The 19,117-nt window shown below is 41.3% G+C and overlaps 3 protein-coding genes across 3 annotated transcripts; all 3 read left to right on the top strand.

The window, feature by feature from the left end:
* Positions 1-2,920: 2,920 nt before the first annotated feature.
* Positions 2,921-4,011, top strand: npvf (neuropeptide VF precursor; the record flags this gene model as incomplete). Its single annotated transcript, XM_083981564.1, has 2 exons — positions 2,921-3,082; positions 3,643-4,011. 2 exons carry the CDS (start codon positions 2,921-2,923, stop codon positions 4,009-4,011), a joined length of 531 nt encoding a protein of 176 aa, XP_083837690.1.
* A 1,712-nt stretch (positions 4,012-5,723) lies between these two features.
* LOC310993494 (cytochrome c-a) lies at positions 5,724-8,225 on the top strand (the record flags this gene model as incomplete). The annotated part of the gene is made up of 3 exons (XM_083981853.1): positions 5,724-5,884; positions 6,423-6,600; positions 8,080-8,225. The coding sequence occupies exons 2-3, from the start codon at positions 6,432-6,434 to the stop codon at positions 8,223-8,225; spliced, it is 315 nt and encodes a 104-aa protein (XP_083837979.1). The 5' UTR covers positions 5,724-5,884; positions 6,423-6,431.
* Positions 8,226-12,570: 4,345 nt separating this feature from the next.
* Positions 12,571-18,983, top strand: LOC310993330 (uncharacterized protein; the record flags this gene model as incomplete). The annotated part of the gene is made up of 17 exons (XM_083981653.1): positions 12,571-12,673; positions 12,776-12,885; positions 12,984-13,109; positions 13,357-13,401; positions 13,520-13,546; positions 14,546-14,617; positions 14,749-14,811; positions 14,902-14,928; positions 15,024-15,068; positions 15,326-15,361; positions 15,538-15,618; positions 16,195-16,291; positions 17,072-17,211; positions 17,303-17,422; positions 17,682-17,811; positions 18,254-18,356; positions 18,914-18,983. 17 exons carry the CDS (start codon positions 12,571-12,573, stop codon positions 18,981-18,983), a joined length of 1,395 nt encoding a protein of 464 aa, XP_083837779.1.
* Between the last annotated feature and the right edge of the window lie 134 nt (positions 18,984-19,117).

Here is a 19,117-nt window from a genome sequence, read left to right as displayed (position 1 = left end):
ATCATAATGCAGTGATCCCACAGAAATGGATTTGATCATTGATAAAACTATAACCCGTCACAGGGGCTTGATGAATGTGTCTCCTCGCTGAGTGTACGGGCATGTAAAGTGTTGTGATGATGACCCGGCTGATGTCTAAGTGAGGGGGAAGATAAAACTGGACATAAATCAGCTCAACAGGGGGATAACAGCACATTCCCACAAATCATCCTGGGAATCTGAGGGTGTCCCGGTCCTGGAGTGGAATTCTGGGAAAGCTGCCAGATCCCATGCAGACACAGAGAGACAGGCGAGGATCAGCGGTGTCATTGTGGACTGCTTCCCTCTGCTTCCTGTTGCTGTCCCTTTTGTTTCTCTCGTTTGGATCTGTCTGTATTTAGTTTTGCCTCCGTCAGTTTTCCTTCTTGATTAGTCTGGAGTCCACAAAAACTAATTTATTAGACAAACAGATGAATATATGAGGAAATTCAACATGTCCACATGCCTCATACAGAATATACAAGTGTATGTATGACACATGGTGCAAGGTTAGCTAAGTAAAAAAGAAACATTATTTATCGACAGTTGAGGTGTATTAAATCAAAAACTGTGCAGGACTGTATTTCAGTCGAGAGGACACCGTTTGTTTTAAAGTAAGTGGACTACATGGAGAGGCAGAGAGGAGGGGAGGGGGAAGAGGAGGCCAAAAGCAGCAAAATGGAAAGATGAAAGGCCGCCGGGGTGGCGAGGGATGCACATTAAAAACATTAAAAAAAGAGAATTACATCTGTGGAGAACAAGGTCTTTGAGGGAGCGCTCCGAGGGGCTCGGTGAAAGAACAAAGGAAGAGCTTGAAGTATAGGGAAGCCCTGAGCGGATAAGACTCTGGATAAGTGTCGGAGACAGGATCGTAAATCCTGAACCCCATAGTCTGCAAGCTGGGGCCAGGGTCAGAGAGGAAGAGCACAAAGAGAACGGCTTAAGAGAGGTGGGAGGTGATAATATAGAAAGATAGACTGAAACTATAGCCATAAAAAAACATCTTAAGGTTGATACTCGATGACTAAAACCAGATGCAATTCAGATACTTCACCGCTGGGATGCTTTCAGCCACTCTGTTAAATGCTCCCTGTGCGCCGATGTGGTGCTGAATATGGCAACATGGCAAATGGCAACAATGTCAGGGTCATGACGCATGGATCAAATTAAGGGCTGTCATTATCACCCTGTGTCTCACTCCAGACATTCCTCACATGCTGTCCTCCTTGTCATGCAAATGCAGCTCCAGTGAGTCATGTGTGCATCTAAAGACACTACCCACACCTTTAAAACAGGAATAATGGGTGACGTCGCCCACTCCTGAGAATACTTGCCAAAGCTGAATTGTCCAGTGGTTGCTAGATGCCTAAGTCAATTAATAAATACTAATACTAATAATACACTAAAACAACACCAAAAAACACACAACTGCTGGACAGATTATGAATAAAGATGAGAAGTGCCTGATGCTCCACAACATAAGAGACAAGATAACCACATACTTCAGGAGCTTTGCCAGGCCTGAGAAAATAATCCTAATGATCACATCAGTTATGTCGGTCTGGGCTTGGAGAAAAATACTAACAATAAATCCTGCACAACAAACTACAGACTGAAATTGATTGATGGACGAGGGCATTTAGACATGGAGGGCCTAATGAGAAGATGCTGTAAAGCTGCATTATTGGAAGTGCAGTGATTTTGGAGATTGATGATAATTACAGACGGTGTCAGGATACCTTGACCTCTGCTGTACCAATCTGTCCACCTTTTTCAGTAAAAGTTAAATACATACATAGACAGCTAAAAAATAGTCCTCAACAAATTCACCATTTAATCCCGTGTAAATGGTATAATGCCCAGCTGCTTTTCTAAAAATAAGAAAAAGGGAAAAAAAAGGTTACAATATTATCTATCTTCTTTTGCTTCGCTTTCTTTTCTCACCTCTTTACATTTATTTGTTTAGTGTTGTTATCATTACTAGCTACTACTATTATTGTTACTGTCATCATCTCCCCCCTATATCTTTATTTTATTTTCCTTTTTTTTATTTTCATTTTAATTCTAATTTTGTTATTTCTCTACCTTGCACAAGGTATGTGATTATTATTTCTTCACTGTGTTTCAATTATTTGTTAGGTCAAGGTGAGGTCATGTTATAAGCCTTTCGGATTTCAGACCTCACCTGCACATTTTTTCTTGTATCTTTCTCATTAGTAAGAGATATAAGAAAATGTTATGTTCTATTTTATATGTGCAAATAAATAAAGTCTAAAAAAAAAAAAAAAAAAGTCTGGTCCTTACTCATCCTGATTCTTGTCTGGTCAAAGCAGGCGGCAGGTTTCACCCACAGAAATGATCTTCATTAATGGTTTACATGAAAAGACAAGAAATTTCACAGTGTGTAATCAGGGTCAGTGTACAAAAACATCCTACATTTCCCATAATGCACAGGTCAAACATTTTGATTTTTTCTTTAGTACAGGTCGATGATGAAATGATCCCTCACTTAAGATGTGAATTGTGTTGCTCTTGTAACTATATTATTATAATTGATTAAGGCTGCAGTAAGCAGAGAAAAATATTCTTTGCATTCAGGTTTTCTATGACCTGCTCTCATGTGTCTGCTCTAATTAGCCTAATGCAGCCCAATTACGACACACATACCTTTTCAAGTCTATTCTTCAGAGCTGATTACTGAATCAGGAATTTATAAATTTGAGGCTTATGTGTATGTATGTATGTTTGTGTGTATGTGTGTGTGTGTGGGGGGGGGGGGGGCTGTATTACATGACACAGGTGACGTATGTTTCCGGGGGTCTTTAATAGCAGGAGATAGTGTGGTTAGGTAAGTCAGTGATGTGTCCTGGTGCTGTCTGGGGAGATGTCGCCTGCTGTGAACATGTCCACCACGATGTTCCTGTCAGTGCTCCTGATGCTGGGAGGTCTCGGCGGGGCAGCGGCGTCTGACCTTCCAGTCCATGGGAAATTAATCCACAGTGATAAGACGATGCTGAGCAGCGAAGATGGAAGACACACTTTGAGGAAGCAGCCACATCATCATGTAAGACGCATTCATTCATGATTCATGTATTAGTTGACTCTTCTCAAAAGAAGGTATCTGGAGTTTTTCTTGGTCTCGTATGTTGATGAGTTGAATATTGTAAGTTTGAGGTTATTGTTCAGTACTTGAAGATCTTTTCACCTTTTTTAATTCTATGGAATAAAACAATTGGTAATTAATGTTTCATCTATCTATCCTACTTTTCTCATGTTTTGGACTGTAGAGACAGTATCGACAGAATTGACTTAAGTGGGTAAAAACTGTATTATGGAAATTAAAAAATTGTGTTCAAATACAGAAATCCCTATTTGTTTTAAATACTGTTATTACAAACATAACAATGGAACTCATCTGGTAGAAAATAACACATTCATCCAGGTTTATCTTATATGATTGTAGAGGAACAGTGAATAGAACATTACTTTTTATTTTATTTTATATTCTTCTTTTTACAATAGTTATTATCATACCTACAATATTTTTTGTTTGATTTGAGAACATAATTATTGCTATATTTTTTAAGAAATGTTATTAATAGACTGGTCTGTTGCCTTTTTCAGTTTAACAGTGACATCCGCAGGAGTTTGGATCATGAGAGCCTCAATGTCCACGTGAAACCGACCACCAGCAGAATCAGCCTCCCTACCATCATCAAGCTCTACCCGCCCACGGTCAAACCTGTGAACATGCACGCCAACATGCCTATGCGCTTCGGAAGAGAGATGGATCCCGGTGATGACAGGGCACCAAGCTCAAACCCCAACATGCCTCAGAGGTTTGGACGGTCTTGGGAGCTGATAAAAACGTGTGCCAAATGTCCTGATACAAGAGGAGGACCAGACCCAGCACTGCGTGACAGATCAGGGAGACACAGTCCTTTGTGGACCCTCCTTAGGACTTTGGCCAATGGGCAGTTATTGCACTGGTAGGCAGATCCTGTTTTAATTAAAGTTCAAGTCTAGTTAGAATCTTCATTTTCCATCCGTACAGTCTCATAAAAATCCCATAATACATACATAATACAGGAAAAAGATCTTGACATGCATTATGTAATCCAAATGTTTAACTTATTATATATACTTGGTCTACTCTATACTTGTTATTTCTAGATCAGTTTAACATCCATAAAGTTTTCTCATGTAGAACATGTGTTCTCTTCCCACAGGTTTGAAATTTCCAGACTTATAACCAGCTCAGAAGAAGTGAAGATGGAAGAAAAAACCTTTAAAGGATGAAAGGGGCTGTACAGGCCTACAATAAACATATAGTGTTTTTACAGTAAAGACAAAACATGCAATTGTATTCAAGTGTTGGAAAATACATCTTGAAAATAAAAGTTTCAGTTACTGGGTTGTCTTTGTTTTGCACTTTCATGTTTGTTCTGCTAAATTATATTATTGTATTATGAAATCATGTTTCTTCTCAAACCTGGACCTCAGCTCCTTATATACTAATGGAGAGTCTCCATGACTTCAAATAAAGGGAAACTGTTATTGTTTTTCTGCAAAGTCTTTTTATTTCTATAAATCTACTTGTTGGAGTTTTTACTGATGGGGTTAATTTTGGCCACTTCCTTAACCATCTATCAAAGTGTTAGCCTAGAAATCTAGACGCACCCTAGCGGCAGCAAATATATCTGCTCCGCAGGTCATTTTATTGATATAGTCTGGCTTGTCAGGCTATCAAAGTGTAGGTGTGCATGTTGAAATCAAGTGAAACACTATAAACAGCAGCTGCTTATGCTGCTGTGACCAGTGATCTGCAAGTATTTTTTACACTATTCCTATTAAAGGAAAGTATCCTAACAAGACCGTACCACGATAATAAAAAATATTAATTAATATAAAGGAAATATGCTCAATACGCCCTCGAAAGTAACTAAATATCACTACAGAAAAAGGCATACCACACCTACAGTATCATAAGTGGATACAGATAGAGGATTGAAGAGGGCTCATTCAGTACAATAACATGCCACTAGAGGGTGGTAACACATCAAGTAAAAAATATTTACTGACCCCTGCCTCTTTTCTCTCTGTCAGAGACACAGGCACTGTACTTTTCTCTTTGTGATGTTTCTGTCCAGTGAGTTCAATGATCTGTCACAAGGTGCTGGACAACATGTAGGAAGAAGAACAGAGGTGCTTGTTATTTAACACATAGATTATCCACAAAGAGGCATCAGTCATCAGCCATTTATTTCGATGTAGGCCTACTACTCCCCATATTTCATTAGCTAATGCATTTTGTTTTAGAGGTATATTTGCTTTTTGGGGTTAATTAATGTACTTTGTACTTCTTCATATATCTGCTTTAGGTGTTAAACGTGTCATAGTGGCATTTACACACCTAAGTGTCTCAGGTAAGGTACAGTAGAGAGCAGCATTAGGGATGAGTCTCAGATGTCTTCAACCCTGAGGATAAACTTGTTCTGCAGCTACAATAATAAACACCTACACGCAGGTATAAGCACCTTGTTAGAATTAAGCCTTAAAACCTACAATGACTCATGGTGCTTTTATCTCAGAGGTACGGCTGGTTATTCACATGCATTTTGGAAATGGGTGTGACCCACACGCAGTTGCTGTGTCGTCCTCATTGAGTTTCGCAGTAGCTACGAGGTTATCACGCCTTACTTTACCCGATCCTACAGCTCTGCCCCGGAATTTAGCGTTTCTTGTTTTGAGGTTCAAATCCGGTGTCATCCCAGGAACAAGTTTACAACCAGAGACGCAGAAGAGGAGCGATAACGAAACTCAAAGGCTTGATCTGAAAAGGTGAAACAGCTCAAGACGACTCCAGGTACGGTGACTTATAACTTTGGTTACATTGCGGGTGTTGTGTTGTGTTTTCACCGTCTTTATCAGACGAAAACACTCCGTCTCGATCCTGATGTAACCTCTGTCTATGTAGAATCGTATTACTGATGTGATTTCTACCAGATGTTTTCTCTGGTAATAATAATGAGGTCACTTTTAACAGCGATTTATACTTCATACAGATTTTTTTGGGGGAAACAAGCAAACAAAAACAGCAGTAACTTTGTGCTCCGTGTTTCAGTGACACCACAAAAACTTTCTAATCTTTTGAAAGCTGTTGTGATTTCCTTGTTCTCACCCCAGCTGGATAACAAATGTCCCATAACTTATGAAACAGCAATCCGGAAGTTTGAGGGCAAAGTTGTGAATTGCCCATAATGCCCCAAGCTACATTGTGTCTAACATGTTTCATTGGTATTTTTCCACTCATTGGTATTTTTCCACTCACTTGCAACTTGTTACAGTATTGTTGTTGTGCACTGCTATATGACTGAGAGTATCTCATCCTGTTTCACCACCAGCTGCTGGTCATGGGCGACCTCAAGAAAGGGAAGAAGTCGTTTGTACAGAAATGTTCCCAGTGTCACACAGTGGACGAGGGGGGCCGCCACAAGGTGGGACCCAACCTGTGGGGTCTCTTTGGGAGGAAGACGGGACAGGCGAGCGGCTACAGCTACACACAGGCCAACATCGATAAAGGTATGAATCACTGTTGTGATCATCTCAGAGAAGTTGTCTGACTGCCTCCTTGGTTGATACATGGTAAAAGGAACCAAAGAGAACACCGGTGCAGCAAGAATGTGGTTTCTCTCTTGTCCCTTGGTAGACAGATATGAGAACAAGTCGGTTTGCTTCTCCTCACAACTGACAGGAGTCAGAGCTGTCCAGCTGTTACCTGAAACTGTAGATCACCATCTGCTCATTCAGACAGTACCTGTATCATTGCACCAAATGGTGTTGGAGTTGTCATGTATACAAACACAGCCTGCAGTGCAAAAGTTTTAACAACTGTCTTCATATGACATTGATCTGCAAGTCTCAACACGTACATGCAATAATATGGTTCAGTGTTTGGTATGCATGGTGTGCTCTGTAAAGTCCAAAGAATTGCAAAACTCAAGTTAAGATTCTGACTGACTCATTGACTGGCCCAGCTGCTCTGAATAAGTTGCAGTGGGTATTGGCACTTCATGAGAAGCCATTTTATGTCTTGGCAGTTTTGCTGCACACAATGTTCTTTAGTTTGGAAGCAGGAATATTATACCATTATGGGATATCCCAATTCATTTTTAGTGTTTCCATTGGTTTTAAGGTAGTGTTTCTTCTTCAAGTATGTGTAATAAATGAGCAGTGCTGCAAAACAGCTCGGTTATTGTATTCACTATAGGCCTACACTGACAGGACTACTTTGGCTGACTTAATTAAAATACATTTGCTGAAGATTTTGAAATTATGCTGATGAAAAAACATAAATAAAATGCTGCAAGTGACAAAATATTTCTGGAGGAAGCCAAACAACGCTGCAGAAAATGACCGCATACACAACACGATGCTAGTTCTCCCAGCCTTACAGCAGGCCTCATTTCCTGTTCAAAACATAGCAACAAACAGAGCTCTGACTACTAGAGAGACAGAAACCGCTCAGACAGTTGTAGACCTTAGACCAGACCTGGATACATAAATGTAGAAACTGCGTTTGGTTATTAGATTGTACATCAACATTGACACCATACTGGGTCAAGCAAGACAGACCTGCAAACAAACAGTAATGCAGGAGCAGCAGTTTTTGGATACAAAGCACTATGACATAAAAATGTTTTATATTCAAGTCTTTTTGATCTAAAAATGGGAAAGTAAAACTTTTTTGTCTCCAGTTACTTATAAATGTGGTGGTTGAGGTGATCAGTAATCATTACAATCCATAAGGAGGAATGTGCATCAGGTCCACATGAACTGAGTTACATAGCCAGCCTACAGAAGAGCAGGTCTGAACAGGTTCAGTTCAGTTCAGTTCATCTGACTCTCAGTTTTGCTCTAACATGAGGCAATAAAACCTAATTACAGTCAGAAGTGTGAGAATGCAGGTATGACAAATACATACACAATGTTAATGGGAACACTAGAAGACTTAACAAGTTTTAATGTGTTATTCTTTTTTCTTTTTCTTTTTTTTTTTAGGTATCATATGGGATGAGGAGACTCTGAATGTTTACCTGCAAAACCCAAAGAAATACATTCCTGGTACCAAGATGATCTTCAGTGGTATCAGAAAGAAAAAGGAAAGACTGGACATTATAGCTTATTTAAAAGATGCCACCTCCTAATACAATTACTAGACAGAAGCCACATACAGCAGTGGACAGAGGCAATATGGTGCTTTTTACATAAAATGACAAAGTGTTATCTTTGTTTTAATTTCAAGTTCATAATTTACAATATTTATATGACTCCATTTTGATACATTACAACAGTGCTGCCACACTATGTGTAGGAGACTGTTTTTAGTTATTACCCCTGCAGCTTAACGATTCTTCAGGCGCTTTTCATTCAGAGCCTTTTGTTTTCTATTTAAAGTTCTTCACTGCAACTGGTTTTTAAGTTTAGTCTTCTATTTCTTTATCTTTTCTTTTTAAATATCTATCCTGTTTACATGTAGTTTTCTACTGTGGTAAAACTGACTTAAATAAAAGTGTTTGTATTAAACTTACTTCATTGTCCCTTCTTTTTAAGTCACTGTTGGAAAGTTGCAATGAATGTTTTCTGTACCCACACACACATTTAGTTTTGACATTAAAATGAAAATCAGTTTTAGTTGTATTTATTTAGTTTTTAGTCAAATAACCATGCTTGAATTGGGTCTGTTGTTGGGTTAGTTGTTTCAGGTACTTTAAAAACACTTGGCTACTTATGTAGGGTGGGTCAAAAGTATTTTGAGTTTTGCAACAGGCGAGCTGGCCTACTCACTTACTCACTTTTCCTGCTTAGCCACTGACAAATCATGCATTACGAGATCTGCACCACACAAGGTGAGCAATATTTAAAGACAAATGAAAGTTATAAATTAATTAATGTTGATTTGAAAGAAATAATGCTTACATTGTGCTAATTTCCAAAATGAAAACACACACATATAAAACATTTTGATGTTAGATGAAAAGAAAACTGTTAACATCATTCTTAACACAGTATGAAAATTAAGTATGGAAAAACAAGAGTAGCCTTACATGTAGCTGCTCAATTGACCATCTTAAATCTAAAAGTATGTCTAGTAAATGAACATGTCACTACCAATGGCTGTTACGTAAGTTTGGTGATTAAACGGACATTTCCTGTTCAAAAAAAAATCTGTTGTGAAAAATTACCTGCTAAATTTGGCAAATACAAATCTTATGTCTGTAAAGGGCTTCTTCACAGCTTCTTCTTCTTTGTAGGGTTACTAACGGTTGGCAAGCAACGTTTAGGTGCATTCTTCCCCCTTCTGGACAGGAGTGTGCATCAGAAACACATAACATTGAGTTGTTTCTCATCTGCAAGTTTATTTATGTCATATTTATGTCATAAAAAAACACTTCTTGTTATGCTATCTAAAAACCTAAAAATGGCTCTAAACCCGACATCCCCAGAGCTTTTCTGTAGTATGTCTTTTACATTTAAGGTAATTCTAGTATTATACTGTACTTTCTAGTGCCCTAATGAGTTCTTGTCTTTCTTGACAGTAGTTTGGACATTTTTAAATTACCCTACATGCTTCACTGTTTCCTGAGCTGCTATAATTACATGTCCCTGTGGCATGTTTGTTTATTATTTTCAATGTGCAATTTAGGCCTCTATGGCCAAACCTGATCCTGGACATGATGTCCTCCTCTACTCGGGTTTTCCTTTCTCATTTCTCCCACTTGTCTCTGAATACTGTAATAATATCTGTCTTTGTTTCCTCTATCCCACATTTCCCGCCATTTCTTTTGACACTTAATGATCCTCTTTATTTCACCTTATTTTATATTCATACAGTTCATTCCCCTCCACCCCAATATGTGCAGGCACCCACAATAATTTGATATCCACCTCAGCTTCTGTGTATTGTGTTAGCAATGTCTAATTCTATATCCTGCCATGTTTCTGACTTCATGTTATGAATACTTGTTGCCCTGCTGGAATCAGAGCATATTACAACCCTCTTTGGTTACCGTGTTAATCCAGTTCAGAGCAGAACGGCTAATAATTCACCTGTATTGATGCAGTATTATCTGGAATGACAAAAGCTATTCCAGCTCTGCCACTCTCTGACTCATGCATCTGTGTCTCCATGTGGTCTGAATCATTTATATGTATTTACCAACATAATTCTCTTCCCCTTCCCTTACTCAATAGATTAAAATCACCTGAACAGGTGTCTATTTCTCCCCTGGAGTTAATGGTGAGTGCAGCGGATTAAATAGCCCAGTTTAAAGCAATTTGACATACACATGATCTGTTTTACCATAAAACAATGAATTTTAAATGCATCAAAACATAATCCTAGTCACAATACATGTGTGAAAATTTAACTGCTAAATTTCGGCTATCACCATTACAAAGGAACTTGTGGAATAGGCCTACATGTTAGCGTTAGCTTAGCTCAGCAGTGCCACCAATATGAATCATGATGTTATTGCTACCATTAGTTTGGCCATAAGGCTAGAAATGGCTAACCTTTGGACATAAGGTTAGCGTGAGCATAATTTATGAATATTGTAAGGCTAGATTTAGCTACTAGGCCTACTAGATAAATATTAAATGTTAGTAGGCTACCACTAATGATAAATGTTAGTAGTAGTCCTATAACTTTTGGACTACATGCCAATAGCTTTAAGTAGCTTTAATCAATCAGCAATGTTGCAGCTTTTGATTGGATTACATCTATCAGTAGTTTGTTCAGTAACAGTTTTCCTTGTTTTAAGACATGATCAGGAATTGCATGACCTTTAGTGCCATGCAACTGAAAACTGGGAGGCTAACAGTATTTTATGGCATAGCAAGGTGAGCTCTTCTCATGGTAATATAGGCTATGTGTTATCTATTTTAAAGATTAAAAGACGTACCCCCCCTCCCCCCATAATGTCCAATTTTTTAACCCAGTATTTAATGTAAATGTTAACCTGTACAATGTTCGTATAAAGTTGCTGGCTTACTGTTATAGCTTTAGAGGTCACACCTTGACCTTGGCTTGAGTTTGACTTGACTTTTAATGTTCACTTAATAATGTGTCTTAATGAGCTTTCTTGATGTAGATATCTTTTAACATTTATTGTCTTTGACTTAACTATACAGTATTACGACAAGACACTAATGAGAATCAGCATCGAGATCATGATTATTTAATATAGTTGTAAAGAATAAGGGTATAAAAATGGAGTGTAATTAATAAATCAGAGTTTTATTGGAACACTTATTCAGCGAAACAGAAAGTGACCCTGTCAGGGATGTAGCGAATCCATCAATTATTACATTAATATAATTATTACCAAACAAAAATATATAATGTTTTCATAGAAAGCTCTTACTGTAAGTGGCAGGGAAGTTATGTAAGACTATGGAATACTTATCTAAATTGTGAACTACGCTATCCAGCAGGGGGCGCCGTTTCACTGGTTTAGAGATCATCGGCATCACACAGAAAACGTGCCAAGCGAGTGAAAGCATGCAGACCTGTGCCACAAGCTTCCCAGTCATTCAACCTGCTGGTCTGAAGCCGACACATGAGGTAGTGTGTCCCTGATCCTGAGCTGCTGCTGCTGCTGCTGCTGCCACCGCTGTCTTTGCTCCAGTCGGAATTCATTTGGCGCCCGAGGAAGAAGGTCCTCCCTCCACCCAACTGTTGTGTTATTGACAGAGGGAAAGGAGCGGATCGATAAGTGGATCAGATTTATTAGTGGTCCGGATTGGCTACAGCCTTTACAGTATATGGCCACAATACGCCTAATGTCAGAGGAGACACGGTCCGTGCGACGGCACACCGCGCGCTGCATTTAGGTGAGAGAAGCGCCAGACCCAGACTGCGCGTCTGCAAGTGCAGCACAATTTCAAGTAAAAGGTAAGGGGGGTCTTGTGCGTTATGCCATGGGTGTGCATGACATTGCTTTAATAAATTAGGATATTGAGACAACACGTAGATTAATCCGAACCAGAGTAAATTAAAAGGGGTGTGAGCCATACATCGATGCAGCATCCTCTCTGCAAAACATGTGCCTCAGCACGGGACTGTCATTTCTAAGGGTTTTCAATATCTACCTACATTCATCAGATTACCTGTAAGAAATGCTCTAAAAAATGTTTGTGTGACTATGTGATTGATGATTGTTATCGGTGCTTGTTATTCTGGCACAGGGCTGAGGGAGGCTGCTGCACAGCTGGAATTACAGCGGTGGCTGCATCTGCTGCAGTGTGGAGCTGCAACAAGTTTATTATGCCGCGAGGAGAGGGAGGGAAGAGAGGAAGAGAGAGAGAGAGAGAGAGAGAGAGAGAGAGGCTTAAGAGGACTAAAGTGAACGAGTGATGAAATAGTGACACCCTCAAGACAGATTAAGGAAAAGAAAGTGGCAGCTGCCAGTAACTGCATTAAGCTCAGACAGTATAAATAGTGTGTGTGACAGCTTGTGTTGTGTGTTTTAGGGGGAGAACAGCAGCAGAATGGAGTTGGTCAAAATTGCAGTGTCCTTCCAGATTCTCCTTTGTCCTGCATGGACCGCATCCCATCACACCTACAGGGACAGCATCCTCTCATCCCAGGCAGGTAAGGTATCCACCTGTGTGACTGACAGATGCAACCATCACTGCTGTGATTCACTGTAACAAGCTGCCGGTGGTTCACACTGCTCTGTTTTTATCCTCTCAGCCCTCAGGTTGTTGGATGAGCCGTTGAGATTTGACCCCTGTTGCCTCATGTCTCCGCCTCCGCCGCCGCTCTTCCCTCCACCTCCTCAGCTGTGGAAGCGAGGCATCCCTGTAAGGTCTTCACAAAACGCACTTGCATAAACCCTCATTCACATACATTCATATAGCTGCTGACTGAAAACCCCACTTTTCTTGGGTTTTGTTTGAAGGATGGTATCAGCTTGTTAGAGGCGAGTGTAACTGGAGGGGAGGAGCAGCAAAGAGAAAAAAAACCTACAACGCCAGCGGGGTGTTCACCTGGACCACCAGGACCTCCAGGACCCCAGGGCCCTGAGGTAAAGCCATGCTGCAAAACAAAATACATCACACTTTTGTAACCCTGCATTAGTAGCTGCACGGCTTTAAAAGCTTGAAAGCATCTGTCACACAGCGTAATCAGCCTGTTGCAGCCATTTTAAGGCAGCGGGGGGGAATATTGTTCAACAAGCAATGACCTTTTTAGTATTGATTTTTTTTCTCCCACATGTACTGCTCTCTATATGGGATATGTGAGCTGTGTATAAATTTGATGTCATTTTTCAGGGTCATGGTGGATTACCTGGCATAAGAGGACCAAAAGGGGAGAAGGTGCGTGTCTAATGTATTTTGCTGTAGAGGTATTTGTGCGTGTGCCCTTGTTCCTCTCTAATGAGAATCTACCCTAATGAGCGCTCCATCTTGTCTCCCCTCATTTGTCCTCTTCCAGGGAGAAATTGGACGACCAGGGTCAAAGGTGAGCCACTCCTCCTCCTCCTCCTCCTCTCCTGCATATCTTGTTCTCTCCCGCTCATCTCTCTCTCTCTGGTCCATCTCACGTGTCCTTGGAATAATGCAATCTGGATTTCTCCCTCTATCTGTCTCTCCGTCGTCCACTCAATGCGTCCCCAATCTCTGTGATGTGATTTGTCTATTGATGTGCTCAGAACGTCCTCTGCAGCTGCTAAATGGGTTGTGCTACATTAGTCTCAGTGGCCACCGTAACCGTGGAGCAAAGCTCGGTCGCATATCCCTCTGGATGTCTTCCTGTCCATTCTCCTGCTCCTCACCTCTCCGTCATTCCTCCTCCTTTTTTTTCTTCTACTCTGCTCCTTCTTCTTCTCCTTCCTCCTCTCTCTCCTCCTCTCCTTGGCCTGGCTCCATTTAGCCCTCGTACTGGACTCCAGTCCTGCTGATCCAGCCTCTCCAGCACTGCACTTCTGCACTTTAATCTCCCTAAGTGCTTTTGCTCTCCATGATAAATCACTCCACACAGCAGCAGGTCTCACAGTGTCTCTACAGGCTGCTGTTTTAATGACAGTCAGCTAAATGAGAGCGCGCTGCTAGCATGGCAGCTGCTCTGGGATACTGGCCCAGGTGTCACAGAGATGTGAGACTGTTGTGTAATATATTTGGCTCTCCCGCATGCAGCGAATCTAATAGAGCGTGCTCAATTAAGGTTTTATTCCTGTCCACTTACTAGCAAATCTCAGTGGCACTGTTAAAGCTTCAAGGCTAACTTTTGTCCTCAGTCATTAGAAAATCACAGGGATTTTGTTTTTCTTTGATTTGTTTCTGACACTTTCGAAATCTGGTTTGTCCTCATTAAAACCAACCATCAAGAGGAGCATACATTTACATACGAGAGAAGGCACCTGGCTACCTACAGACTCTCCATTAAATCAACCTGTTAATGCCACTAGAGCAGCAGCTTCTGTGCACTAATACTGTCACTGGTGCCGGTTTATTTCTGTAGGGTCGCACAGGAGCTCCAGGCCTGCCAGGGAAACAAGGGCTGCCAGGATGGCCTGGTCCAGAGGGAGAGAAGGTACGTCTCCTCTCAGCAATACTGTAATACGTTTTTGTGCGAAGAGACTTGTTACTAGCGCTAAATGTATTGAGGTGTATGACCTGTCATAAATCAAGTAAAAGGCATCGACAGCAATTGTTTTCAATTAGGGTGCAAAAGGGGATCCAGGACTCATGGGATTACCGGGACTGAGGGGACCACCAGGGACGAAGGTTAGTCACATCTTGGCACACAATCATGCTGGACCCATGTTGATTTCCTTCTGTCGAAACTAATGTTACATTCCTCATCCATCTATCCAGGGTTTACCTGGTTACAAAGGAGAAAAGGTAAGTTCTGAACATGTAATATATTGTTGTACTATCTAATGTACTTGTTACTGTTAACCTATCACACATTGCTATTGCCTTTTCTTTTCTGAAAGGGGACTCATGGAGACCCAGGGTCAGCAGGACCAAAAGGCGATAAGGTTTGAGAGAAATGTTTCTTTTCTGCTCCTCATCATTTGATTAGGCTGTGGAATCCTCTACAATAGCCTCTTGAAGTATTGATTGGACTCCAGAGTGGTTCATGAGACACTGTCTTTTTGGTCTTTACATTTCAAGCTGATTTAATAAACTGCCTGTCTCAGAGCCAGATTAAATGGACATTAACCACTCTGTGAATGCCTGCTCTGCGAAGGGAAAGATTTCTATCATGTCAACCTCCCATTTTGTCTCTATGTAGGGCTCCATTGGTTTGCCCGGGATGCTTGGCCAGAAGGTAAAAATAATTCAGCAATGACTAATTGATTGATTGATCAATTCGATCTGTTATTTCCATATGTTGCATTATGTACAGCACTTTGTTTCAGCTGTGGTTGTTTTAAAGGGCTTTATAAATAAAGTTGAGTTGAGTTGAGTTGAGTTGATCATCCTTAATTTCACTCCTCTCCCCAGGGTGAGCAAGGACCAAAGGGAGAGCCGGGAGTCTCAGGGAAGAGAGGACCAACTGGGCGGCCTGGGAAAAGAGGCAAACAGGTGAGGGAAAGTGAGGTAATACAGAAGTGTGCAAGCTGCCAGGCTAACTCTAACTTACAGGACATGAATGTGTGTTGGCATCAGATTTTTCACACATTTCAAACAGACCTTGATAGCACTGGCACATGCTTCTCCTCATTTTATAAATTTAGAACTAAAGCAGAAGAGCAATAACTGGAGCTGAGCGCTACGACCTCTCTCAGGCTAATTCTGTCACCGATGCAAGGCAACTTCACTTCTAGCTCTAAGTTTAGATTTCTGCAGGGGTTGTGGGGTCTTTGATGTCTCAGATCCTCTCAGTCTACACATTTATATATGAACACACACACACACACACACATACTGTATGTGCATGCACATACACACAATTTTCCCAAATTACCACAGCTATGCACAAGTGGCAGTAGCATGTAGGTCACCTTCAGTGACAGTGTGTGTGTGTGTGTGTGTGTGTGTGTGTGTGTGTGTGTGTGTGTGTGTGTGTGTGTGTGTGTGTGTGTGTGTGTGTGTGTGTGTGTGAGACAGTGTGTGCTTGTGTGTATTCTCTAATACAGTAATGTGTCCTGGTTTCCACAGGGCATGAAGGGCCAGACTGGAAGCTCAGGAGTCACGGGCCCCCCAGGTCCCGCAGGTCCAAATGGTCAGCCTGGCCCACCTGGTCCACCTGCTTCAGGTAACTCATGCACATCAAACAGACTCTAATGCACAATTAGCCTCAATTTACTATTTAAAGGGACATTGTGTAACTTCTCCTGTTATCTATCCACGAAAATCGTTTATTTCGTTCAAAAGTATGTTTTTCATTAATCAGTAATCCCCCCCATCAACAAACTGAAGTGTTCCTTTCAGCTCTGAATGAGCCGTTCATATCATTCATATCTACATGGAGCGGGTAAGCTCGGTGCTGGCTGCCATGTCGTGTCGCCATGTTTTTACGTTCTGTGGCAGCGTGACGGTAGGAAACCACGGAAACTCAGCGGAGACACCGGAGCTGTCGGCTCAGGTCGAGGTGGCGTCTGTGAAAAGTCACCGCGGTAACGCAGTGAGGAGGAATGGAGCGTTACACTGATGCTGCATTCACCTGCAGTCGGGCAGACGGCCGTCGGTAACAAACCAGATGTCATTTAGTCACAGAAGTCGAGAGAAAGCCGGTAAAACGTGGGTCAGGTAAACAATACGGCATCGCTATGACAACATATTGTCACGTGTATTGTTTTGCCTCGTGCTGACGGACCACTTGTTTACATAGAGGCTTGTTTATGCCGTTATGTGCAGCGGCTGTCGTCCGTCTGCCGTCTGCCAAATTTCACGTGAATGCAGCATTAAAAATATGATTGAGTTGCTTGTGATATACAACCGCAACGCTAGATGGGAGTAATTCCTACACAATGTACCTTTAATATTACATGTGTTTGTTACCCATCCTTCTTATCATACACGTTTTTTCTTGCAGGTCTCTATTTAGTGGGGGAAAAGGGAGAGAAGGGTCTCCCAGGTCCACCAGGTCAGTGTGACTGTGACACCACGGTTGGAACTAATAATGCTCCTTTTGGAAGCTACACACAACGAGGCAGTCCCAATAAAGTCCCAGCAGTAAGACGATACAATCCTCCTCCATTCAAGCTCAGTGTGTGTCATCATTCAATTCTTCACAAACTCATCAACCACCACTGTTTGCTTGTAGATATTTGTGGTCAACAGTGAGGAGGAGATGGGCCGTCTTCATATGGACAACGCACTAGCATTCAGGAAGGATCAGAGGATGCTGTACTTTAAAGATAAAGATGGATGGAAGCCCATACAGGTAACCCCATGTAGAGTGCTATGCAATTGCAAAATTGTGCTGTAACATATTCAATCCACTGGTGATGGAAGCTTGTACCATGTCATATGTATGCATGAAGGCTAAAACTACTACATTTGATCATGAAAGTTTATTTTTGACCTTAAAACATTTTAAAATAGTCATATGCGGTCATGACATGACAACAGAGTAAGTTCATCATTAGGTGAAAGCTCAAGCAAACGAAATGTAAAGTCAGTGCCTGTTTTCTCCTCTCTAGCCCTTCCAGCCTTTCCAGTCAACAGAGAAAGTACCTGACAGAGCTGGTGTGTGTGGCGACGGGAAGGTGCAGCCCCAACACGGAGAGGAGTGTGACGACGGGAACCAGATTGTCACAGATGCCTGCCTCAGTGAGCTACACATAAACACATGTCCCTCGTTGTAAAGATAAAGACAGATTGTTAGAGAATGGTCTATGGACAGAGATTGTATTGATGTGTCAGCTTAAAAAATCTAACTACAACATGGGCTGGGATTTTTTTGCTGAAAACAACACAGCTGCTCATGAGATACTCTGCGGAGTCTACAGACTCTGAAACCGCATGGTAGAGGATAAAAGCCGTAAGCACGGTGAAACCTTTGCTTGATCTTTCATTAATCTCACCCTCTCTCCTGACATCCTCTCACTACTGTCTTCTTGGCTGTTCAATTTAATTAGCAGGAAAAATGCTGTATTGGCATCACTGAAACACACGGGACTGCCAAAGCAATTAGAAATGTCTTCCCTCTCCCTTGCTCTCCCTTACGTCTGCCACGGCGCTCTCCTCATCTCTTTCCCCTCCGTCATTTCAGACTGTAAGTGGGCCTACTGTGGAGATGGCTACCGACATGAAGGCATGGAGGAGTGCGATGGAAAGGACTTCGGTTATCAGACCTGCAAATCCTACCTTCCTGGGTATGCTCAGTCACAGCTGCCAGAGTGGACACATGAACATACACTAAGTGTCCATTTACTTTGGTACACCACAAATATAAAGAGTCAAGCACCGTTGAGTGTATCTAAAAACATACATACATAGTGTTTGTATATCCTGTAAAAAAAAAATGGCATCTCACTACTTTACAGCTATATTGTCTCTTGGCAAACATCTGTAACTTCCTGTAACTTGAATTAAACAGCCTAGATATAAAGTTTATGGGCTTTAGAGGAGCTGCGAGGAAGCATTAGATGCTGCTGCACAGAGCTGAGCTAGCTTTTTTTTAACAAAACGCTGTTAACTCCAGCTATGCATTTATTGTACAGCCATGAAATTCACACCAAATCTTTTTATCTAACTAAGACCTTCTTCCTTCAGGGTCCTTGGCAAATGTATTTCTTAAATGTTGAGCTAATAACTTATTGTAGAAACTGTGAGGTGTACTACAAATTCTCGGTCCATCAAAGTTTGAATATGCATTACACTGCACGCGATCATTACACATGTTAAAAACATTTCTCCATGTCTTCTGCAGATCCTTTGGGCAGCTGCGATGCACTGACTCTTGCCTCATTGATTCGACTGGCTGCAAGTACTTCACTTGAACTGAGAAGTTCCAAAATGGCAACTTTGCAATTTCTCTTTCTGAATACGGGGATTACACTTCAGATTTCTATCTAAGTCTCACCCCCAAAAAATAACTGAGACTGAGAGAGGACTTATGGGAAGCTCTTGTGCT

Source organism: Trachurus trachurus (genome assembly GCF_905171665.1).
Source record: "Trachurus trachurus genome assembly, chromosome: 11".
Taxonomy (NCBI): Eukaryota; Metazoa; Chordata; class Actinopteri; order Carangiformes; family Carangidae; genus Trachurus; species Trachurus trachurus.
This window is presented reverse-complemented; position numbering and strand designations above follow the sequence as displayed.